Raw genomic sequence first — 26,036 nt, forward strand, 5'->3', positions numbered from 1 at the left:
CTTCCTCTGCCAACCTGGGGGGGCAGCTGACTGACCTCATGAGTTTCCCCTGGCCGGACGTAGCGCGTGGAAGGAACACGTTATTCCGACCAGTTCCTTTCCCCTCCATCAGGTGCCCCGGCTGGCCATGGGGAGGTCGTTTAGAGACTACTGCATGTTTTTTGTGAGGGTACCTACCCTAGAGGACACGGGGAGAACATGCAAACTCCACACAGAAAGGCCCTTTCGCCAACCCTGCCTCGGGAAAGGGCACTGATGTGCCCATACCCTGTGTGATGTGGAGGAGGGAACACGCCCACAGCGTCCCCAGCGGGCATCCAACCCAGGACCGTTCTAGCTGTGAGGCGACAGCAATTTTAAACTATTAGTATATAATGGACATATTAGGGATCGAACATTATTAATTGTATGTCTTTTTAGTCAATGTGTCAATGCATCGACCGTGGACAAGGGAGCGGAGCAGTCTTTTTTAGGCTGCAGTCCCATCAGTGGCAGTCAGGAGGTGCTGTAAACATCCTTGACTGGAAGCTGGGTTTTTATGGCAGCGAGGGCTTTCAGTCGGATGTTTGCAGCGTCTTGTTGCCCCCGACAACTAAACAACGGGCCAGGAGGTGACGTCAGAAGGACACATCCTCGTACTCCATCTCTGACTCTTATGCACACAGGAAGTGTGTGTGACTGTGTGTGTGTGCGTGCGTGCGTGCGCACATGCACGTGCATAACTTGTGAGGCCCAAATGTCTCCACAAATATTGTAGAATTTTATAAATGGACATTGTGAGGACACAAGAGAAACGGCTGGATGACTGTTTTTTATGGTTTAAATAGATTTAGGGTAGTTAGGGCTTAGAATTAGGTAATTATTTAGATTAAGGTGAAGTATTTAAAGGTATTTAGTTTAGACTCTAAATACTTCATGCTAATCTAATGCCTAATACCTCTAAACTTTAGAGGAATTCCTGATTTGTACATATAGTTGGCACGGCATGATTGTGCACTGAAAATGGCAGATCTACGAACTCGCAACGCGTCACACCCTGTGGCACATTTTGAGCTTGTAGGCACTGTAGGCAATTTTCTGCGCAAGGTTAAAACTGTGTGTGTGTGTGTGTGTGTGTGTGTGTGTGTGTGTGTGTGTGTGTGTGTGTGTGTGTGTGTGTGTGTGTGTGTGTGTGTGTGTGTGTGTGTGTGTGTGTGTGTGTGTGTGTGTGTGTGTGTGTGTGTGTGTGTGTGTGTGTGTGTGTGTGTGTGTGTGTGTGTGTGTGTGTGTGTGTGTGTGTGTGTGTGTGTGTGTGTCACCGTTCATCCTACAGAACAGAATGTTGTATGTAGAAAACACACACGCATAACCACTTTCACTTGCTAATTTTGTGTGAAACTATAGCAGAATGAAGTAGAGCATTAAATCCTAAGTTCAAATATGAAGATACAAGGTTTCTGCCCGACTGCAATGTCCTGCGCTGCAAAAGGAACCGCTTGTCTGAGATTGTTCTGTAAACGACAGAGAGAGAGAGAGAGAGAGAGAGATGGCCAGCAGCCGGCGTGGCGAGTGGAGCCGCGTCGTCCTGGAGACTGTGTGCTGGAGTGTAAACATCCTACACTCTCAGCTGTGTGATCATTGAGCTGGGAGAGGGGTGTTTACGCTCTCACCCACGGACTGACCGACCGACACACAACCAGCCGGGTTCACTGGAGACATTTGGTGTAGCGGGGAAATGAAAGGAGGGGGGGACCCGAGTTCAGACCCATGGGGGACGCCGGTCAAGTGAAATCTACGTTTCATATGGGTTTAAGTGGTTAATTGTATTTAGCATAGCTCAGCTCAGTCCCTGGATAAGTATGATTAACTGTCTATATATCCAGTGGTGGACACGGTACTCAACAAGGTACTCAAGTCAAAGAATAGATGGATACTTCTGGACAAATATTACTAGACTCATATTTGCACAAGCAATGTTATTGCTTAATGTAAATCGCTCTGGATTAAGAGCGTCTGCTAAATGCCTAAATTGTAAATTGCACTTTGAGTTAAAGTACTGGAGTACTTGACGGGCCCACACACACTGTCTAAACTCTAGGACGATTTTAAGTAGTTTGGGATCCTGTCCTGACTATATGAACAGTTACATTGATAACTTCTAATGGCAAGACAATGACACAAATGTACTAATTAATTTATTTTTATGTCACAGGCATTTGAATATTCCATTGTTATTGCATCAAGCTGATGACTAACTGTTTTTTGACTCTACTGCGTCAAAATGTGTCTCATCGCGACACATTTTGACCGTGTAGATCTGCTATTGCCACTATTTTGTTTAGATGTGTGAAAATATATGACACTTTTAACATGGTAATCATGACCGTTATGACGGGAAAAAGAACTATTACGACTATCTCAAATAATAGCGATCAGGCGATTATGTAATAATTGTGTCGGGGCTACATGTCTGATGCTCTGCGTTCCCACGGAGCCCCAGCGTAATGTTGAACGTAGTGCTGTGGTGCTTCGATGGTGTTACTGTATATTGACCAGCCTGGATGGAGGCCCGGCTCAGCTCAGCCCTGTCAGTGTGTGTTAATGGATCTTTGGGTCCAGATTACATTACTCATCCGTGGCCTCAGAGCCCCATCAGTTATTTATCAGACCTGCACTCATCTATGGTTACAACTGCAACAATAATTCATGGATATGTAATGGACTGATAGTGTGTGTGTGTCTGGCTGGACTCATTTCAGTCATTCGGATTCCATTGAAGTTATTATACACCGTGCAGAAGTCCTGACGTCACTCGCTCCTTCCCTGTCTCGCAGACATTATTCTCTATGGAGAATAACATTGGGTCATCGTAAAGTCATCTCATATAAGCATTGTGGCCCAAAAATAAACAAACCATCCCGGCGATATTGCCGGGGAGGTGGCTCTATCGTATACGATGGTCAGTCACTCATATTTGATACAGTCTGTTTCTGGTTAGAAAATACTAATTTGGCAGCAGTAACAGTGTTTTCTCTGGCCGTCAGTTGATTCTTCATATCCATAGTCAAAACGCTGGGATCATTTGTTTATTATTGCTTGTAGATCAGCCATTTCAACTATTAATGTTTATTTAAGCATAAATTAATACAATTTATTTATTTATGGGTTGGCTGGCTGGGTATGACTGATAATCCCTTGTAGGATGGGACTACGCCACGTCATTTGGATTCCATAGAATGACCGAAAATAGCCGATCTACAAGCTCACAACATGTCGTCTTGTGAGCTTGTAGATCGGCTATTTTCGGTCGTTAGTCATTTTAAGATGAAAGTATTTGAAGTGATCAAACTAGCAATATAATACAAATTTAGAAGCAACTTCCAGAAACATGACTGGTCTCAGAAATGTCATGATTTCTTCAGCTGGTTAGCCCCCTAAAACATTGTTACAGTTTCAGTCTTGAGATTTTATTTTGCTTTATTCCAAGGGGTCAAGAACGTGTCCGGACACGGACATAAAATATTCATTCATCCGTTCATTGGTTATTGTGGTTGGTTCAGGAGGAGGTCCGTCAGCAGGTGATTCATTCATTGGTTGTTGTGGTTGGTTCAAGAGGAGGTCCGTCAGCAGGTAGTTCATTCATTGGTTATTGTGGTTGGTTCAGGAGGAGGTCCGTCAGCAGGTAGTTCATTCATTGGTTGTTGTGGTTCCTTCAGGAGGAGGTCCGTCAGCAGGTGATTCATTCATTGGTTGTTGTGGTTCCTTCAGGAGGAGGTCCGTCAGCAGGTGGCCCCTGCAGAGCCCGTCCAGTACTACTTCACGCTGGCCCAGCAGCCCGGCGTGCAGGTCCAGGGTCAGCAGCAGGGTCAGCAGGGCACACAGCAGATCCAGCCGGGACAGATCATCATCGCACAGCCACAGCAAGGACAGGTACACAGCAACCCTCATAACCCTGTACAAAAGGGACGAAATGGACTGCATCATTTTCCATTAACAGATTGACGTGAAGCTGCAGTTAGAATCTTGTAGACAAATCAGATCACAGCGTTTTACTTCCTCCATGTTGGTCTTGGCACCGTGCGCTGATGAGGCCCACTGTCTCCCACCAGCATCGGAACACACCCTGCACATGCACACACACACACACACACGCACACACTCTCACACACACACACTCTTCACCCGCATGGCCTGCTGGGAGAACATTCGATCGCACACAGTGTTACCAATAGGGGTCCGTTGACTCTCTCTCACACACACACACTACAGTATTATACAGTGTAACCTGAGCATGAGCAAAATGAAGGTTTGTACCTTTACCAACAGGACATTGTCACACACACAATGTTGAGGGTCACCTTTCAACTCTCTCTCTGTCTGGTCTCAGTAAGTGTCCCTCTTAGCTGTGGTGGACAAAAGTACTCAACCTCTCGGTACTTGAGTCAAAGTATAGATGGATACTCCTGGTCCGGTCAAATATTACTCGACTGCAAGTCAAATATGTACTTTAGTTGAAAATACTCAATTCCAAAGTACTTGCTTTAAAGAAAATACTTAAGTATTTAAAATCAATAACGGTAAAGAAAACATCAATAACTGTAAAAAACTAAAAGAATCAACGTAATGCTGTTATCGATATTCACAACATGTCTCATAAATCTACCTTTTCCCTTCCTAGAAATGTAGAGTCAAAGTACAATATTAATCTTTGAAACGTAGTGGTGTGACTCTCCAGTAAATGTACTGTGTTAGCGTCCGCCACTGTGCCGTGCTGCGTAGCTAGCTGGACCTCTGTGCTGCTTCATGCTGCTTCAGCACGGTTTTCCTTTAGCTGAGCTGTCACACAGCGCTCAGCGCTGGCCTGGTTTGCTCGTGCGTGCACACACACACACACACACACACACAGCCGCTACTGCTGCATTTCCCCTACGACACTCACTTTAAATAGACCGCTGCGCCCAAACCATACACGCTTCTGTTTTTTGGAACCGTTTCGGAGAAGTGGCCGCCACAGATTTCGATCGATTGGCCCAGTTTTAAATATATACTGTCTGTCCCTCCATAAAAAATCTAAAATAAAGGCGAAAGCCACAAAAAAATAATAATAATAATAATAATACAATAGGCGATCTACCGGCTCCGAATGGCGTCGCATCACGACGCGTTGTGAGCTTGTAGATATATTTGGGAAGACTTTGTGTCTGTTATGACATGCCCAGTGGTAAAAACAAAAAATCAAATAAAACCATTTAAACTTTGACCCACGGCATCTTCTATATCCATGGTGGACAAGTGTCGTCTTGGCAGATCTGAATGAGCAGCAGCCTCCAGCTACGTAGATCTGAATGAGCAGCAGCCTCCAGCTACGTAGATCTGAATGAGCAGCAGCCTCCAGCTACGTAGATCTGAATGAGCAGCAGCCTCCAGCTAGGTAGATCTGAATGAGCAGCAGCCTCCAGCTACGTAGATCTGAATGAGCAGCAGCCTCCAGCTACGTAGATCTGAATGAGCAGCAGCCTCCAGCTACGTAGATCTGAATGAGCAGCAGCCTCCAGCTACGTAGATCTGAATGAGCAGCAGCCTCCAGCTACGTAGATCTGAATGAGCAGCAGCCTCCAGCTACGTAGATCTGAATGAGCAGCAGCCTCCAGCTACGTAGATCTGAATGAGCAGCAGCCTCCAGCTACGTAGATCTGAATGAGCAGCAGCCTCCGGCTACGTAGATCTGAATGAGCAGCAGCCTCCGGCTACGTAGATCTGAATGAGCAGCAGCCTCCGGCTACGTAGATCTGAATGAGCAGCAGCCTCCGGCTACGTAGATCTGAATGAGCAGCAGCCTCCAGCTACGTAGATCTGAATGAGCAGCAGCCTCCAGCTACGTAGATCTGAAAGAGCAGCAGCCTCCAGCTACGTAGATCTGAATGAGCAGCAGCCTCCAGCTACGTAGATCTGAACGAGCAGCAGCCTCCAGCTACGTAGATCTGAATGAGCAGCAGCCTCCAGCTACGTAGATCTGAACGAGCAGCAGCCTCCAGCTACGTAGATCTGAACGAGCAGCAGCCTCCAGCTACGTAGATCTGAACGAGCAGCAGCCTCCAGCTACGTAGATCTGAATGAGCAGCAGCCTCCAGCTACGTAGATCTTGAAGGCAAACCTCCCGTCTCTTAACGGCTCACTTCCTGAGTGTTCACTTCCAGATAATAATAGCCGGATAAGTGACAGACAAGACAACGGATACATGTTTTGAGGTTAAGGTATGAGAGGCGGAAAAGAGCATTGTAAAAGGAGATAGGAGGTTGTCTGTGCTTGTTTAAACCTTCTTGCAGTATTGTTTGTTATTATTATTGCGTACAATTAAAAGTAATTGCACCAGAGTTGGCTTGCAGCTCATTTGCATCTGTTGTCCCTGAGACAGAAAAACGACCACAAAATATAATACACTTGACAAAAACATTTTTTTTATCACATACAGTTGGAATAGTATTTTAATCAACGTGCCGAATATTATGAAGAACAAGGCAATCATTGATGGTGACACATTTGTGCTCGCCTTAGCCAAATGCTTGAGGCTGGTTTTAAAACTGTGTAAACCTTGCTGAGTTTTCTAACGTCTGCTGATATTGAATTCTACTTTCCCACTCTGTTAATAATGCAAAAGGAATACTACTTTAACCGAGAAATGAGATTGCCCAAAGGCTGTGGTACGCAGTCACAGCCCTAATAGAATAGCTTCAGTCTAGCTATTGTCAAAGTGAGGTACTATAGTACGTCCAGGGGTACATGGATTGATCCAGGGCAGGGGTTCTTTCAACTCACCACCATCCTTCCTGGAGACCATTGTTGTGTCAGGTATGGGTTAACATTAGAGGTTACACACAGTCTGACAGACTCTTGGCTATAGTGGTGGACACAGGGACATAGGGCTCCATTTTCGTCACCGCTAAACCCCTTATCCCTAAACTTCTTTGCCTTTTTTTACTATTTTGCAAAACATTTTTGTATAGTTAAAATAGCCAGTCTACAAGCTCACAACGTGTCGATGTAGATTGGCTAGTTGAACTACTCAAAAATGTGTTTCAAAATAGTAAAAAAAGAAAAAGAAAAAGGCAAAGAAGTTTAGGGATAAGGGGTTTAGCGGTGACGAAAATGGAGCCCAGTGTCTCATATCATTTTATGTCTCCAACCTTGTTCTGTACTTACTTATTCTTCATGTAGGTCAGTCACTCAGAGAATATGTAGGATAGGATAGTTTGGATAGACCTTTATTGAAATTCAGCTGCCACTACTCGGCAGCATGTAGACTAGTGACTTGGCAGCAAGGTATTCACTTTCAGCTTCACCCAGTTGATGTCTGTTCAATGGGAGGTCGCTCTAAGCAGAGCTGTTGGGTGTTAAGCGTCTTGTTCAGGGACATGTATTTTGGACAGGCCGTGACGCCAACCTAGGCGGTCCAAATAAGACACTCTGTTAGGAGTCTGTAATGTCTCAGAGTGTACAAATTGCTTTCCATTTGTACACTCAGAGTTCAGACCTGTTAAAGGTTCAATTTGGACCCCAGGTGGTCCTCAGACCCAATGTTGGGAACCAGTGCTCTGTAATTGGCCCTTTAGCACAGAGCAGACGTAGACTACTTTCCCTCTGCCATCACTCTGTCTGCTGCCTATCTCTACAACGCTACTACTAAAGCAGAAGTGAGTGAGTGAGTGACTCTAAATAAAACATTCCATCACCATGTCTGTCTTGTCTTGCTCTCTGTACTCCAGCCTGAGAGGTTGTCTTCATGTCATCTCCTCTGTCATTCCCTCATGGTTTTAACCTCCTGCATATGGCACTATGTCATTTATCTTCTATGGCAATGGAAGCGAGCGACATACCGATGTAAAGACGCAGTGATGCATGTAGCTGCTCCAAATTACACACTCCTTCATCTTTGCGTCTGCCCGTGTGAACGCCCCATTAGAGTATTGACCATAGCTAAAAATCGTCTGTTTTCACCAACTGGTTTATATTTTATTGGACATTAATTTTCTAAATTGAATGTGGTTAAGACCGGCCTTTTTATAAATATTTAACAAATTGAAAATATTAACAAGAGCTTCTGACAAAAGAATTTTCCCTCCCTCCATTACCTGCAGATTACAGTAATGGTTTTGGACATTTCTGCCAGACAACATGCTTTGTTAATGCTTGCGCTCCGCCTATGCTTGCATTCATGTGTTAAGTTTCTGCACCCTCTGCTTCTCTCTCTCTCTCTCCCTCGGTCACCCATTATCTTGGCCCTCAGGTGCTGCAGGGCGCCACCATGCAGCAGTTACAGCAAGTGCAGGTGCAGTCACAGGGCACACCTATAACGGTAAACACCAGCAAACACGCGCATGATACACAACACAAAGCAGGGCTGCTGCACCATGCACCATGCATGCGGCGTTCTCCCCCCTTTCCCCCTTGTCATTTCCATATGAAGCTGCAGTGTGGGCAACTTTGGCAGAGGCCTGTCAGCATCGATGGATTCATTCGCAGGTCGTGCAGTCCGCTATCTGTGCAGCGGAGTGGTGCAATCAAATGTTAAAGAGGCGTGATACCCGGAAGGGAGGAGTAGCTGCTGCCACATGCATCAAACTAAACCTTTTTGTTTGTATGTAAAGTGGGTCCTGAACTGGCTCAGGTTTTATTGATATAATTAAAACCTGGCATTAAACCTGGCTTTCCTATTTTGGGCATGTCGTTCTAGGCCAACAGTTACAGAAATGTTTATTTTTATTCTTTTTTTTAACCCTCTTATGGCTATTGACGTATTTGACGTAATTAATCAAAAAATCCCTCATTACCCTTGACGTAATTGTTTAATTCCCTGTAATCGGGGGCTTAATGTAGCAAAACACAACACAGTGAAGAAAGCTAGCGGATGTTGTTGAACCGGAAGTGATATCGCCAGATTCGCTCTATTTGGTCAAAATCAGCATAATGGTGAAGTTACCACCACCATCAGGACTGGGTATAATACTATAGGATTACTGTGTTAAAATGAGATTTTTTTTAATTAATAATATGCTCATGTTCAGTTTAGTACATTAATTTCTTATTGTCAACAGGATTTTGTTAATTAATTTCCTTACGTTGTCCATTTGGTTCCATTTGTACACTCTCAGCAGAGTTAGACCTTTAAGGGTCCATGTGGAACCCCCTCACGGAACAAACCTGAGGATCCTTGGACCACTGTCCACTTTGAGAACCACTGTCCCGCCCAAAATAAACATATTTGAAGTCGGGACCCCCAAAATAAACCTATTTGAACTGGGGACCCCTCCAAAATAAACATATTTGAACTGGGGACCCCTCCAAAATAAACATATTTGAACTGGGAACACCCCACCCCCCCACTTGGAATGTAGGAGTTGATGAATTCAATCTTCGATTCCACAGATAAAAAATGCGAAAATAGCAGATCGATTTGGCTATTTTCACAACATTTTCCTCTTTCTTCTATTTAAGAATTTGGCCAATGTTTGACCGGCCTTTATAGCATAGTTTGATGATTACTGTTGATGCAGTGTTGGTCTTTTTCTTGAGGTATTAAAACGGTCTTAAAAGTCCTTAAATTGTCTCTTCACTGTCAAAGCAAATCACGTGGGGTCCCGAACCCACAGGCTGAGAAGCACTGATCTAGGTCATATCAATGACTATTATTTATTTGGCATTTGAGCCACGGACCACCATTTGATGATATTTAGCCCCTCAGACCCAAAACTACCATAGGAGTAACAGAACGCCTGTGGTTTCCAGGGCTACCATAGGGGAGACAACAGGCAAACGCAAATGTTTAACAATAATTTAACTCGAGTGTGTAAAATGACAACATAATTTTACGCTCGATAGTTAAAGATCTATTAAGGGTCCATTCGGTTACCAACTCTCCATCATTTAGCTGGGGACCACCTGGAACCCCCTCAAGGAGCACTCACTGGTGGTCCCCGGACCACAAGCTGAGAAGCACTGATCTGGGTGTCCTAACCGCCGCTCTCCTCAGGTGACCCCATGCGGGCCACCGCGGCCTCGGATCAGGTGGCCGCCCTACCGTAGAGACGGAGCGAGAGCGGCTGAGTCGCCGTGTTGAAACTTGCACTGTCGTCTCTTGTCATCCTAAAGTGCCTTGTTGTGCTGGTCCTCTTCCAAAGTGTGTGTGTGTGGGGGGGGGGGGGGGGGGGGGGATGTGGGGGAGGTGGGGGGGTTAAATGGGACGAGCGGTGGGGTTTTTGGGGTTAAACGCTGATGCCAGACACAGTTACTGATCTGTCTCTTGGTCTCCTAGCCCTGCTGTCAATCATAAACTACGTGTTGGATACTTGCATGGACTGTGAATCAACAACTATTTTGGCGCTGCTCTGCGGCGACATGGGCATAAGGGCTACGCTTATGCGGGCCCTTGTCCAAGACACATGTCTTCCTCGGGAGACAAATAATAAAGAACCTTGAACTAATGTGTGTCTCTCTATTTCCCACCCTCTCTTTCTCTCCCTTTCGCTTTCCCCCCATTTCTCTACCTCTCTTTCTCTCCCCCCATTTCTCTACCTCTCTTTCTCTCCCCCCATTTCTCTACCTCTCTTTCTCTCCCCCCATTTCTCTACCTCTCTTTCTCTCCCCCTATTTCTCTTTCTCTCCCTCCCTTTCATTCACTCTTTCTCTGTCTTTCTTCTTTGTCTGTCTGTATCTCTCCCACCCCCTCTCTGGTTAGAGTGCTCCTGTGACCATGCAGGTGGGTGAGGGTCAGCAGTTGCAGATCGTCCAGGCCGGTCAGGGCCAGACGCTCCAGACGAGTCAGGGTCAGACCATGCAGGTCATGCAGCAGATCATCACCAACACCGGAGAGATCCAACAGATCCCCGTAAGAAACCTGCACCATGGTGCCGTATAACCAGGGGTCACCAACATGTCCGTACACAGACAAATGTGTCTGTGGCAAAGACTTGGTCTTGTCCGTCACCATTTTTTTCCCCCTGTTTTACACACCATAATATAATGTTCTTATTTTGATCATAACACCCACTTACTGAATATCAAGTCTCCAGGTTTATGGCACATTAGGATTCCACTATAGTACTAGTGGTTCTCAAATGTTTTCTTTGCAAAGACCCCCTTAACTCTGACATTTGAACACTCTGAGTTACAGATCTGTTATGGTCATTCAGGGCTATCTATTTATGTGTTTCGGGAAATATTATTTTTCATTTTGTGTGTCCGTAGCCAAAAATGGAAAATGTCCACCACAAGCCAACATGGCGATGACCCCTGCGTATAACCCATTGAGACCTGAGGCCAGATTTTACAAAAATGTCTTCTAAATCATGACCGTTTACTGAGAGACCGTTTCTGATGTATCTGTGCTTCTCAAACTATTTCATGTCAAGGACCCCAAAGATTATCTGTATTTGGCCGCCGACCACCATCTGAAAATATGTTTATTCCAGGGACCCTACAGAAGCGAATAATTGAGTTTAAAATGTCCGCCGTGAAAGAATACATATTCAAAGAATTGCACACGTAAGGTTTTTCCCAAAAATAGCAGATCTACAAGCTCATAGTGTGGCACTCGGTGCCGTGCTATGAGCTTGTAGATCTGATTTTTTTTTCAATAACCCCCACTTTGATAAGTCCTTTGATATGCACTAGGCCACGTACCCCCATTTGACCACTTTATTCCTTTCCTTTTTCATCTCTGTGACCCCGAACCTATGCTTATTAAAGTCGTGTATCTAAGAATAGGATTCTGGATGATGATGATGTGCTCTACCGGGTTTACGTCAGCGCTGCAGAGATCTGTTGTCCAGCTTTCTAAATCTATGCAAGCCTCGAAATGGCATCAATTTGTTTTTTATGACAGTGATTGTTCACCTTGAGATGCTCTGCCATTACCATCCATGTACCTCCTTTTGTGTTTCCATTCAAATGCTAAAAGCTTTAATTATTCTTGCATTGTCCGTTATTCATGTCTTACACCGAGCGAAGATCCAAGTACATGAAATTACAAAGGATAAGGACGGAAATGCCACCGAGATGTAGGGCAGCAGGAGAACAGCTTTGCTTTGTCACCGACATTGTTTTGACCTTGTGAGATTTCACAAACGTTTGCCTTCACTCAACCCATCGTATCGTTGACCGTTTGTGGGGTAATCATCAAACGGATGTTTTAAGATGGTTAACGGCTCTCTCTGAGATCAACGAGTGAACGATTGCCACAGCGGTCAGTCACCCGGAACACTGAAATGGCCGTTGACCTCTGTGTTCTCCCCAAATGACAGTTTTTTTTGTGTGAGAGTGTTGTGTGTGTGTGAACTAAGCCCTGGTGTTTGTCTCCCCCGTGTGGTGGTTGTGTGCAGGTGCAGCTCAACACGGGCCAGCTGCAGTACATCCGTCTGGCCCAGCCCGTCTCTGGAACGCAGGTGGTCCAAGGACAGATCCAGACGCTCGGCAACACCCAGCAGGTAAAAGGCTCTTCCCATTCCGCCACTGTCACGTGGAAACCTTGTATGTCCAATACTGTAAAGTAATTCAAATGAGCTTTATTGGAGTGAGAAAACATGCGTGTGTCAAAATATAATATACCAAAGCAAGTGTCAAAATATAATATAATAAAAGCGGTATACAGTCGGAGAAGGTACAGCATTCTGTAAACAGAGCTATGTCACATTGCATCGTTATACATAGAGTATAAAGCGTTTTTGAAACGACGCAATTTTTCAGTAACTCAAGAACTTGTACTTGGTATTCTTACTTTAGTGGAATATTCTTTCAGTACTTTTACTTCTACTCCACTAAATCTCAGAGACAAATGTAATGTATTTTTTACTCCACTACAATTATTTGAAAACTTTAGTTAATGGTTTGTAGAGTTTGATTATTATTATTATTTTTTAAATACATTTTATTCAAAGAGTATGACATCATATGCAAGTTTCACAGAAAGAAAATACAACTCTTTGTTTTTATATTTTCTCCCACAACTCCTTTCCCAATCCTCCCCACCCACCCACCATCTTTCCCCACGAGGCCAGACATACAAACAACATAAATTATATACAGGTATAAAACCAATAAGTTGAGTACATAACTAAGATACACACAACATATATACAGGTATAAAACCAATAGGTTGAGTACATAACTAAGATACAAAGAAAGGGATCACATGGTTATGTTCACAGAAATAAATAAACAACTTAAAAGGGGGGTAAAATAAGAGACATAAAATAATAATAATTAAAATAATAATAATAATACTTATATAAAGAGAAAGCATGTAAGAGCTTAATTGGCTCATTTATTGACCCTCATGTGTAATGATTTCCAATATATTAGGCTATATATCTTGCACCAAGTAGAGATCTGCACCACCAGAGCACACCAACACCATGTGTCTTCAGTCAGGTGAAAGTGATTCCAAACTGCTTACATACGATATTAAAGGTTGCCAATGGTTATAACATTTATCAGAGGACCCTCGAATCGTGAATTTGATTTTTTTCAAGTTTCAGAAAGGACATACCGTCAATTAACCATGATTTAGCCGAGGGAGGGGACTCTGCCCTCCACTAGAGTTTGATTATTATTACAAAACATACATTAACCACTTCAGACCTTTCGAAAATAGCCGATCTGCTATTTAAAAAATATTTGTATACATCTGAAGACTTTGAATTCCAGACTTTTACTTGTAACACCATTTCTACATTGCCGTATTGATACATTTACTTAAGTAAAACATTGGAGAACTTCCACCACTGCAAAACGATTGCTTTTCAGGTAATGGGGAAGAAAAATATCCTGTGGATCCTATGGCGTTATTACTTAGTCACAAGCTCCTGTTAATACTTTTCATTGTTCAAATATTTATAAAACGGACTTAACCACTGTTCTTTCTTTCGTCCTTTTCGGCCTATAATAACATGCCCCAAAATGGGCACAGCAGCTTGAAAGTGGTTAAGTGTCTCTGTGGGTTTTATAAATATTTAACCAGTGAAAAGAATTAACAAAAGCTTGTGACTGAATGACTACATTGGATCCTTTTGGAACACATTAAAGCTATTTCTGTTTCAACGGTTTCCACCCGAAAGGGGAGACTGGCAGAACCTTCACTAAAACAGCCGGAACAACGCTCCACGCGTCCCTGGCTCTTCTCCATTCTGGCTCTAAAACTATGGAATGAACTTCCCATTGCAATCAGAACTGCAGACTCACTCCCAATCTTCCACCGTAGTCTGAAAACTCAGCTCTTCAGACTCCACGTCTTTAGCCCGCAGCACTTGCCGTAGCACTCGGCAACCTTGCAGGCGTATGCAAAGGCTTCAATTTTGTCATTTAGAATGGTATATTTTGTAGAGATGGCATTGTATAATGTATACTTATAGTTTAATTGTACAGATATTGTACAGTTAGACGGATGTTAGGTTCTTAGCTTAGCTTGCTCTAGATTAAGAGTGTCTGCTAAATGCCCAAGTTGTAAATTGTGATTGTTGAAAGCGGATATTCAATATGTACCTCTAAGATTTCGTAATGATGCAATAATTGAAGTTATACATTGTCTTTGTTTAACACAGATTGAATAGACTTTAATTTCTTGCAAGTCAGGGATGTGACTGAATTTCAATTAAAGTGCTATCAAATACTTCATTTGTTGGTGTAGGTAGTAAGCATTGCATTGATGTGATAATATCAGACAATATTGAATTTGATTGTAATAACTATGCTGTAGCATCCGGACTAGAGATTAAATCAGTGTGCTGTAGCATCGGGACTAGAGATTAAATCAGTGTGCTGTAGCATCGGGACTAGAGATGACTTTCGTTGTGATTCTCAGATCACACAGGCGGACGTACAAGGACAGCAGTTCAACCAGTTCACTGACGGACAGGTAACTATTATAAGAATTCACTTTGGTTCACAGTTAATGTGTTTTTTTTAATCTATTTGGGGTTGTATTATAATCTATAATACAACGTAATATAATCTCACCATGGAATTTAAATGAATATAATCCTTGTGAGGACCTGGTCCCCACAAGACAAAATGGTGGTGGTTTTATGTTTTTTTTAAATAAATTGAAGATGGGTTTACAATTAGAAAAAACATTCAGGTTGGCGTTAAGTGTCAGGATCTGTCATTTAGAGTTTAGTTTTAGGGGATTCATGCCTGATTCATACTAAGTTGTGCGTTGTGCACCGGAAAATAGCCAATCGCATTGTGAACTGCTTAATTCCTAAAATGTTGATGTCCTCATAATAAGAATAGTAATACAAACCTGTGTGTTGGTGCTCCACAGCAGCTGTATCAGATCCAGCAGGTGACCATGCCAGCGGGACAGGAGCTGAGCCAGCCCATGTTCATCCAGTCCACCAATCAGACGGTCGACGGCCAGGTGACGCAGGTCAGCGGAGACTGAGCCCCGCCCTCTGGAAACCCTCCACCCCACAGACACACAAACGCGCACACACACACACACACAAACTAGAGACTAGGGATGGGACGATAATCGTTTATCGAGATAAAAACACTCGCAATAATCGTATCGCAGGGATTTAAATTTATCGTGAAATTGTCATACACTAGGGTGAATTGTACGGAGTGCATTTGGTACGCTCTTACTTCACTCTACAGGGGTCAAAATAAGGATGCTGTTACACAAAAGTGGCATTTTAACATTTAGAATATCGTTAATGGCAATTATTTTTGCCACAATAATCGTGACATAATTTTAATATTGTCCCATCCCTAACACAGACACACACACACAACAGCCCACTTGCTGTGACACCGCCACCACCAACGCAACAGTGAAATGGCTCTGTGCATCTAAAACACTAGAAGGAACTGCATCTTTTTCAGAATGTTTTGTTGTTGTTTTGTTCGGGTCAGACTCGGTACAACACTGGTCAGAAGAACCAAAGGGACACTGGAAAACTCGCCTCTCGGATAACGCTACGTCCACACGATGTCTAAACCCGAACACGGACAGAGCACCATCCTCTCCTCCGGGACTGGACAGACCTGAGATTCAACCCCTCTCCTCCCTCTGCTCTTAGTTGTCTATCTGTTTTTTGGGGCTTTTTTGTCTTCTTTTTTTTACTACGAAGAGTTAACCCAGAAGCTTCCATAAGCTGAACATTTTCCAGAACGTGTGAAGTTCTGTGATGTTTAGAACCAGAACCAGCCCTTGAAGAGGGAGGTACATGATTAAAAAAAAAACGTTAGCTTGTGCATATGCTATTTTTGCTTTTTTAATAAAAAAGAAAATCGAAAGGATATCTGAAACTGAGTCATAGCGAATGGAAACCAATCCAAAATCAGTGACATAATTTTGACTGGGTTTGCTTGGTTACTGTAGTCCAAAAAGAGCTGTTTGTTATTTATCCATGGCAGTCGAAAGGATTCCTTTCGCGTCTTGAAGTTGATACCCGACTGTTTGACACGATAAAGCCATATAATTTATAGGCATCACTTGGGCATCATTCGTCGTGCTGGTTGGTTACAAAGTTCAACCCGCGGATGCCAGGTGATCATTTATTTATCACATTCCCATAATAACCTTATTTAATCACAAAGACTATGAGAACATAAATAATTTCAGCAATGCTGAGTCAAACACCATGTTTGACATTGTATAGTGCGCTGGGTCTCAAAGTGGGGACCCCCAGGGGTCCTCGAGGGGGATAGAGCTGGTTCCCAAACGAAATGACTAGTTGGGAACCAAATGAACCCTTACATGTCTGTACTCACTCAGTTTGGGGGTCTAATGCATGCCTAACTGGTGAGTGTAGGTCCTTGAAATGAAACTGTTTGAGAACCACTGGTCCAGTGGCATGATGATGTCAGCCTTAGAGGTCATTTGCTTTCGTCACCTAGGCTCCCTCACCTAGGGGCTAATAAAGGCTGGGTGGTATGTGATAAATAAATTAGTAGGAGAAGGGCCTGGCAGACATTAAATAGGTCAATAATAATGTGATGTGTTTTCTTTGTTAAAAGATGGCGGTGTGGAGGTAATGTGGCGAAGGCTTTAAATCTGTCCAGGCCAGGACATTAAAGGGTCGTCTAACGTCTACACATAGTTTGCTCACCGAAAATAGCCCAATTTTATAAGTAAATTGTCTATATCCGGAACACGAGACGCAGTGCACAACCAAGGATAAATGGGACATAAGATGTGTCTACTCTGGTTCACACTTCACCTTGCCGCTTCTGCCACAACCCAGGTTTCCTCTGGAGAACATCAAAGATGCCCTTTCTAATAAAATAATGATAAATAAAAAAAATTACTTCTTGTTTTATATGTAAGTGGTAACTGTCAACGTTATGGTTTGTTCTTGAGATTAAAATGTTTGCCTTCCCAACCCCCAGTCATTTTTGTACAGTAACGACCATTGTTGACGTTCTTATTATTGTATTTCTTTCTGTTTTGTTTTTTTTTACCTTTTTGCATGTAGTTTAAACTGCCAGCATGATATGCAATAGATAGGTACACATGTTTATTTTATTTTTGATGTTCCATTTTTTTTTTTTTTGTAAACAAACTTTGTGAGACGAAAAAAATAAAACGATAACATGCCCCCAGTGTCTAGTGGATTTCTTTTGTTGGATGGGTGTTGTTCTTTACACATAATACAGCCCTTGGTATCAGGACTTATCCTACATACGTTACTTAATGCTGCACTACTTTCTTGTTCTGCCCCGGATTGAACCCCATTCTCCTGCACAAGAGCTGCATTTTTATTTTATTTTTTTTACCAGCTATTATGGAAAGAACTTGGCCTTCCCTACTTCCTTCACAGGTGTTACCGATGATACTAATACGCTCTGTTCCATTCTGGTCAAACAGAGTCTGGGTGCTGATATTGTGCATGTTGGCTCACTGGAAACACTGCTACACCAGTGGGTCTCGAAGTGACCTTAAGTACCTTCCAAATAGACCTTTTGTACACGGTGGTTATGGTGGTCCTTGCAATTAAAGTTTGAGAACCACTAACTAAATGGAACAGAGTATCATCGGTAACCCCTGTGAAGGAATTAGGATGAGTCATTCTGTGGATATAGAGTTGTAGAACCTATTTCGTCGGCTGTGGCTCAGGAGGTAGAGCAGGTCACCCAATGATCCGTGGATCGGCGGTTCGAATCCCGGCTCCTCCTGTCCACATGTCGAAGTGTCCTTGGGCAAGACACTGAACCCCACATTGCCTCCAATGAGTTGATCGGTGCTAGCTTGCCACCATTGGGCCCTTTTTGTAACTAGCTCCTCGCCACTCGCCCTACACACTTCCACTCGGTTTGAGCATAGATATATAAATAATAAGAGATGGCACCGGGATTCCCCTCCCATCCAGTGCTGTCTCTATTATTTCTATGCTCAAACCAAGTGGAAGTGTGCAGGGCGAGTGGCGAGGTTGGTGTCAATGGTGTGAATGTGGGAAGCTGTTGTCGACTGTTCACCGTGTCACCTCCCTATGTATGAATGGAACATTGTAAAGTGCTTTGAGCACTTGGAAAAGCGCTATAAAAATGCAATCCATTATTATTATTATCTGCATGCTCAGGGGAGAATATTGGCCATCAGGTCGTGTCAAGCCAGAAACAAAATAGTGTCTAACCTTGACCTATATTAGTCATGATCTAAATGTCTCAATAGAAGAGGAGGGAGACCGAATTCAAAGACCCCAACTCGTACGTACTACGTAGGCTAGCACACAGTGGACAAAATAAAATGTTATTCGCTAAAGTTACATAATACTGCTTTAAGAGCATAACATAACATAAGAAATGTCAGCAGGAGTTGAACCTATTGAAGTCACCCCCATACCAGTAGGCTTCACCAGCATATCAAAATTCTTTAATCAGTGCTATTGAACACCCTTAACGTCTGTGTGGGTTTTACAAATAATTAACAAATGAAAATAATTTAAAAAAGCGCTTCTGACTAAACCACCTAACTCCCATTGGATCCTCAAACAAGGTTTTTTCCGCCTGCGTTCATCATTCTAATCTGACAATGTATCAAGCCACAATACCATTGGCAGTAATGGCAGTATCACATCCCGACAGCAGAGATATTCAATATGAATGATTCATTAAAGGACACTCATTATATAGCCAGTGGGTAATGGATACAAGAAATGCACAGAATGTGATTTGTGGCAGCGGTGGCCGAACGGATTGCGGAGCGGTCTTGATACCGGAAGGTCGCCAGTTCGAATCAGCGGTCCGACACGTTAAAATTACCACCGCTGAAGTGCCCTTGAACAAGGCATTGAACCACTACGATGAAATGTTCTATGAGCAGGGCCTGGCTGGAAACAAGTTATTGAGCTTAGCCCAGATACCCTGGGTAAATATAGTAATCATTTCATTTCATTTCATTTCATCCAACCACAGCTAATGAAGAGGTGGTGTCATTACTCATACCGGCCAGATGAGGGCACCACTAATCCAAAAACTAAATTTAGGCCCTATAACAATGTGACATCCAGATATATTGCTTGCTGCAGGTCTAAATACCATTTTGCTCAAAATGGCTCATTTCTTTTTTTGTTTTGGCAACATAGACAAGACCTTTTCAAAGTTGCAAAGTAAGGCAATTTTCTTGCTAAAATGTCGAATCAATATCATCCCCGAAAGTTCGACATTACATAAGAACAATAGTACGCTCATTTCTGCAGTTCTGGGGTTTTTAAGTTCCTGTGTCTGAAAAGGGCAAGTGGTTAACAATAGAGTCACGAGTTATAGCTGGACTGGGGGAGCTCAGCTCCAGCAGATCAGCATTCCTTATCCGACCTAAATCTTTAAAGGAAGACAAGTCGTTACATAGGCCATAATTCGCTGGAATGGAAAAATGAGACAAATGCATAGCTGTCGGTGCTGTCGGGCAGAAACCTTGTATCTCCCTTTTCATGGTTCTTATTCGTAAATGAATGCCCTATTTCCTCATACAAGAGTGTTGCACGAAAGTAGTGAAAATAGCAGATCTACAAGCAGACCCCCCCCCCCCCCCCCCAGGATAGGAATGCTCTGGTTTAAGTGATGTGACGCCAAGTATAAAAGTTTGTTCAGTCTGTCCTAATGGACAGATATTCCCTCCAGTTTGTTTTACTCGTGACATAGCTATAGGCTACTGTATCTTTGTGAGAAATATCTACATATTTGCTTACCGTTAATATGACAAAAGGATCTATTAAGTAAGAATTTTATTCAGGGTGTGCCGTGGATGAAAATATTATTTTTCAGGGGTGACCTGAGCTAAAAAATAAAAAAAGATTTGAGAACCGGTGTGCTCTACAAGTTCCGAACATGTTGCAATAAAATAATAATAATTGAAAAAAATTGCAAAGTGTGGTTGCCGCAGTGGCTTACATATGCCCCTCCCACTAATATTGCCAGCCAATTACAATGTCACGTCACCCCTGCGATCATGTGTAAGTAATTTGGGGATTTATCCCCCCAAAAATCATTTTTCTGCAAGAAACGGTTACATTTTTCGCATTTGCGGTGCCCCCTATAGATGGAAATGGAATCGCTTTTGGCTTTTGGTTGATTAAACCACCCGCAACATGTGATTCCAATTTGGGATGGATTGGACATTCCATTCGTGATATCTGGCATTTTTTGTACAATAGGGCCCTCCAACTAACTTCGGACGACGATTAAGGCCAAACGATAAGGACAAAAAAAAATCAAAACATCTGAAAAAAAAATAAACGCGGACGGATAGGTCCAGCGATCATGTGTACCGATTTCTGTGAGATTCGTACAGAATCTGTAGGTTTAGAAAAAAAAGTGTGTTTTGAAGAAAATCTATCCTGACGCAAATGGGCGTGGCCTATATGCGGAGATGCGTCATGACCCAAGGAATCCAGGGAAAAAATGATTTTGATTTTACGACCTACGGTTCAAGAGTTATAAGCCAAAACGTAAAGTGGGCTGTTATAGTGCCACCATGAGGCCGACCGATACAATTATAAGTTAATTAATTTTAGTAATTATTATGAATTTACCCTCAAAGTTTTGTAACTATACCGCTTACGGTCTCTGAGGAAAAAATACTGAGTTTTCGCATTTTCCCATTCATGTCAATGGGGAAATTGAATGCACGAATACATTAATATCAATTAAACTATACAATATTTCTCTTAGCAATGAGCAAGCACACGATTCCCGATTTTTCCGGTCAATTTGACATATGGCTCAAGTGCGTACAGTTAAAACTAAGAGGAGTAGTCCGGCAAAATAAAGGTTACTCCAGTAAAAAGAAAAAAAAGTGTTACAATTACAATAGTCTGGTTGCCCTTTGGGCAACCAGACTATTGTAATTGTAACACTAATGAAACACTAAACTAATGAAACACTAATGAAACACTAAACACTAATGAAACACTAATGAAACACTAAACACTAATGAAACACTAATGAAACACTAAACACTAATGAAACACTAAACACTAATGCAACACTAATGAAACACTAAACCCTAATGAAACACTAAACACTAATGAAACACTAAACACTAATGAAACATTAAACACTAATGAAACACTAAACACTAATGAAACACTAATGAAACACTACACACTAATGAAACACTAAACACTAATGAAACACTAATGAAACACTAATGAAACACTAAACACTAATGAAACACTAATGAAACACTAAACACTAATGGAAACACTAATTAAACACTAAACACTAATGAAACACTAATGAAACACTAAACACTAATGAAACACTAATGAAAAACCTAAGTGGGGTTTCATATTATGTGTATTTAGTGATTAGTGATTTTAGTGATATAGTGATTTTGAGTGATTTTAGTGATTTAGTGATTTAGTTAATCTGTGATTAGCGCTCCTCTACTGTTCTATATGTACCATTTTCTGTCCTCTTTTTTACGTGGTTGCCTAAGTGGGGTTTCAAATTATGTGTATTTAGTGATTAGTGATTTTAGTGATTTTGAGTGATTTTAGTGATTTAGTGATTAGTGATTTAGTTAATCTGTGATTAGCGCTCCTCTACTGTTCTATATGTACCATTTTCTGTCCTCTCTTTTTTACGTGGTTGCCTAAATGGGGTTTCATATTATGTGTATTTAGTGATAAGTGATTTAGTGTTTTTAGTGATTTTTGTGATTTTAGTGATTAGTGATTTAGTGATTTTAGTGATTTTAGTGATTTAGTTAATCTGTGATTAGCACTCCTCTACTGTTCTATATGTACCATTTTCTGTCCTCTTTTTTACGTGGTTGCCTAAGTGGGGTTTCATATTATGTGTATTTAGTGATTTAGTGATTTGTGATTTTAGTGATTTAGTGATTTATTTGTGTGATTTTTAGTGATTTAGTGATTAGTGATTTTAGTGATTTAGTTCATCTGTGATTAGCACGCCTAAGTGGGGGTTCATATTATGTGTATTTAGTGATTGGTGATTTAGTGATTTTTTTGTGATTTAGTGATTTTTACATATAGAACAGTAGAGGAGCGCTAATCACAGATTAACTAAATCACTAAAATCACTAATCACTAAATCACTAAAAATCACTGATCACTAAATCACTAATCACTAAATACACATAATATGAAACCCCACTTAGGCAACCACGTAAAAAAGAGGACAGAAAATGGTACATATAGAAAAGTAGAGGAGCGCTAATCACAGATTAACTAAATCACTAAAATCACTAAAATCACTAAATCACTCAAATCACTAAAAATCACTAATCACTAAAAATCACTAAAATCACTAATCACTAAATCACTAAAATCACTAAAATCACTAATCTAATGAAACACTAAAAACTAATGAAACACTAATGAAACACTAATGAAACACTAAACACTAATGAAACACTAAACACTAATGAAACACTAATGAAACACTAAACACTAATGAAACACTAATGAAACACTAAACACTAATGAAACACTAATGAAACACTAAACACTAATGAAACACTAATGAAACACTAAACACTAATGAAACACTAAACACTAATGAAACACTAATGAAACACTAATGAAACACTAAACACTAATGAAACACTAAACACTAATGAAACACTAATGAAACACTAAACACTAATGAAACACTAATGAAACACTAATGAAACACTAAACACTAATGAAACACTAATGAAACACTAAACACTAATGAAACACTAATGAAACACTAAACACTAATGAAACACTAATGAAACACTAAACACTAATGAAACACTAAACACTAATGAAACACTAATGAAACACTAATGAAACACTATTGAAACACTAAACACTAATGAAACACTAATGAAACACTAAACACTAATGAAACATTAATGAAACACTAAACACAAATTAAACACTAATGAAACACTAAACACTAATGAAACACTAATGAAACACTAAACACTAATGAAACACTAAACACTAATGAAACACTAAACACTAATGACACACTAATGAAACACTAAACACTACTGAAACACTAATGAAACACTAAACACTAATGAAACACTAAACACAAATGAAACACTAATGAAACACTAATGAAACACTAAACACTAATGAAACACTAATGAAACACTAAACACTAATGAAACACTAATGAAACACTAAACACTAATGAAACACTAATGAAACACTAAACACTAATGAAACACTAATGAAACACTAAACACTAATGAAAATGCTTTGGGCATACAAGGTTTCCACCCGACAGTGACGATATTTTGAGATCTCGACCCAACCTGTCCCACTTTACTGTAACTGCACCCCGAGGAACGGGTCACAGTCCCCCCTGAAAGGTGTGTGTGTGCGTGCGTGCGTGCGTGCGTGCGTGCGTGCGTGCGTGCGTGCGTGCGTGCGTGTGAGTGAAAGACAGAGAGAGAGTGGTGTACTATAAACTATCATTTTTAGCCTGCATAATGTACAAAATCAGGCCAATAAGGAGCGCGTTGAGGGCCCCGCCGGACGTACGGACATGGTTTGGCACCCAGGAACCACAGGTTAAAGTGTCCCCCCAACCCCAGGGCCCTTTCCTCCTCCTCCTCGTCGTCGTCGTCATAATCGCTGAACAATAACTGCTTTAATGAGTGCAGACTCATGCTCCACTCTGTCTAATAAGGGTGATGAGGGATTGCGAGGAATATGTGAGCCTAAGCCATGCGTGAAAAGGATTGTGTCCACTGGTATTTTTCTTGGCCCGGGCCGGCTCGTCTGGTCGGATCAAGGCCAACAGATGAAGCCCTGCGCATCTCTGAGACTCTAACCACCGCGGCGACCCCACTCCGGCACTGCTGGAAAGTAGTGCATTTAAGTACTGTACTTAACCCGTTTAGACCTGAGGCCAATTTAAGGACCCCCGGAATTATCTGTATTTGGCCGCGGACCCCTATCTGAAAATATGTTTTTCCAGGGACCCCCTGTCTGTCCTGGTGAAAGTCTAAGCGACCGAAACATCGACCTAATAGAGGGTATGCGTGTGACATCATCATCAAACCCGGAAGTTATGCAGGAATGCCTAGTACTGAGTGGCAAAAAACGACTTTCTGGCCATGATAACCCATGCATCCAAACAGAAAAGTCCTATCTGATTGCATTGAACAACGTTAAACAATGTTAAACTCACTTTGCATGTTGCTTTGCCACTCGATTTGCCACTCGATGTGCCATTCACTTTAAGCATGCGCATACCCTCTATAAAGAGCAACAATTTTTGGCAAGTGTCTGACAGTGTGCGGGACCTCTTCTTTGTTTTTCAAAGATGCCCTTTTTAATCCAGGGACCCCCCAGAAGCAAAGATTTGAGTTAAAATCCTTCACCTACTTTTTCCACTACTGTGCTCCGGTTCGCAGCATCAGCTGGAGAGTTGATGTCAAGCCCCCTAAGTGGAACGGACGCCTGCTAGGAAGGCTGGGGACAGACGTTTGATCCCCTTGTGTTTGATCCTCGGACTCGGAGGTGTTGAGGAATTTTCTTTTAATAAGCCTCAAGCTGCTTTTCCTGCAATGGGCCCTTTAATTCTGCCATGCAGGACAGAGTCTAATTCAAATCAATTTGAGAACAATTGTGTTGTTCAATAATGCAGAGACCACATACTGTATGGGGCATTATGCAGTTGCCTAGTTGTAGTTGCAGTGGGGTGTGTATTATTGAGCAATGAGCATGACTGGCGGTTTAGCTTAATGCTAAATGCTTCATTTTCCTTTCCCGACACACTTTCAATTTAGGTGCCTTTCCTGTTGTGAATTCTTTGAGGGCACAAAGGTCAAGTCCATGAAATAGTTGAATTTTAGGGTTAATGGTGATTTTATTTTTAATACATAGTATGAAATAAGGTAGTAAAAAGAGCTCTTTATATAAAAAAAAATAGGCCAAACTGTGGGGGCAAGGTATCCATGCTATGCTATCTTGTTTATTTCTCACATATTGAAACAATGTACACAAACCGGCCAGCACAGAATTCGAGTTATTTGTTGCGCAAAAAAGTATTTAATTATTCTAGATGAACATTCCGTTCCCTTCTAGTTATGTTTTTCATCATCCAGTTCCAATGAGGCGTGGCTATATTGCAGCTAAATAATTAGAGACTTTTCTTTATTTAGACCAGTGTCCATTTTTTGTGACAGTATAGTCTGAAACAACACAGAAATAATTAAACTAAAATGCAAGGATGGTTTTATTTTAACCACATGAATGGATAGGCTACAATACATTATTACTTTAGATCGTCCTTACTTATACGTATCGGTACATACGTACCATTCTCGTGGATGCAATTTCTCAAGGATTACATGTATGCTGCGTTCACAGGGGCAGATGCAAAGATACACTCTACCATTCATTGTCAATGGAAGCCAGCGACATGACGATGCAAAGATGCATCCGACGTTTGTAGCTGCTGCTGCAAAGCTACACAAAACGTTGATCTGGTTTCAACGTCAGCTACAAAGATGCAAAGCTACAAACATGCTGTGTAGCCTTGCATCTTTGTATCTTTTGCGTGTGAAGAACGCAGCATTTGATTCTAGTCAAAGGTCACGGAGTTCACTG

At 41.8% G+C, this 26,036-nt stretch overlaps 1 protein-coding gene across 13 annotated transcripts in view; it reads left to right on the top strand.

Moving 5' to 3' along the window:
- The window catches only part of nfyc (nuclear transcription factor Y, gamma), a 40,481-nt gene extending 22,909 nt beyond the window's left edge, over positions 1–17,572 (top strand). For 6 of the 13 annotated variants that reach the window (XM_079523334.1, XM_079523332.1, XM_079523325.1 and 3 more), the window contains exons 6-12: positions 3,748–3,909; positions 8,264–8,332; positions 10,712–10,861; positions 12,354–12,458; positions 13,333–13,401; positions 14,831–14,884; positions 15,293–17,572. In XM_079523334.1, the coding sequence (XP_079379460.1) occupies positions 3,748–3,909; positions 8,264–8,332; positions 10,712–10,861; positions 12,354–12,458; positions 13,333–13,401; positions 14,831–14,884; positions 15,293–15,412 (729 nt within the window). In that variant the 3' untranslated portion in view covers positions 15,413–17,572. The remainder of the gene's footprint in view (positions 1–3,747; positions 3,910–8,263; positions 8,333–10,711; positions 10,862–12,353; positions 12,459–13,332; positions 13,402–14,830; positions 14,885–15,292) is intronic. The other 7 variants (XM_079523333.1, XM_079523336.1, XM_079523326.1 and 4 more) reach the window with 7 other exon arrangements.
- Positions 17,573–26,036: the final 8,464 nt, after the last annotated feature.

Source organism: Electrona antarctica (assembly GCF_951216825.1).
Source record: "Electrona antarctica genome assembly, chromosome: 15".
NCBI classification, from domain to species: domain Eukaryota; kingdom Metazoa; phylum Chordata; class Actinopteri; order Myctophiformes; family Myctophidae; genus Electrona; species Electrona antarctica.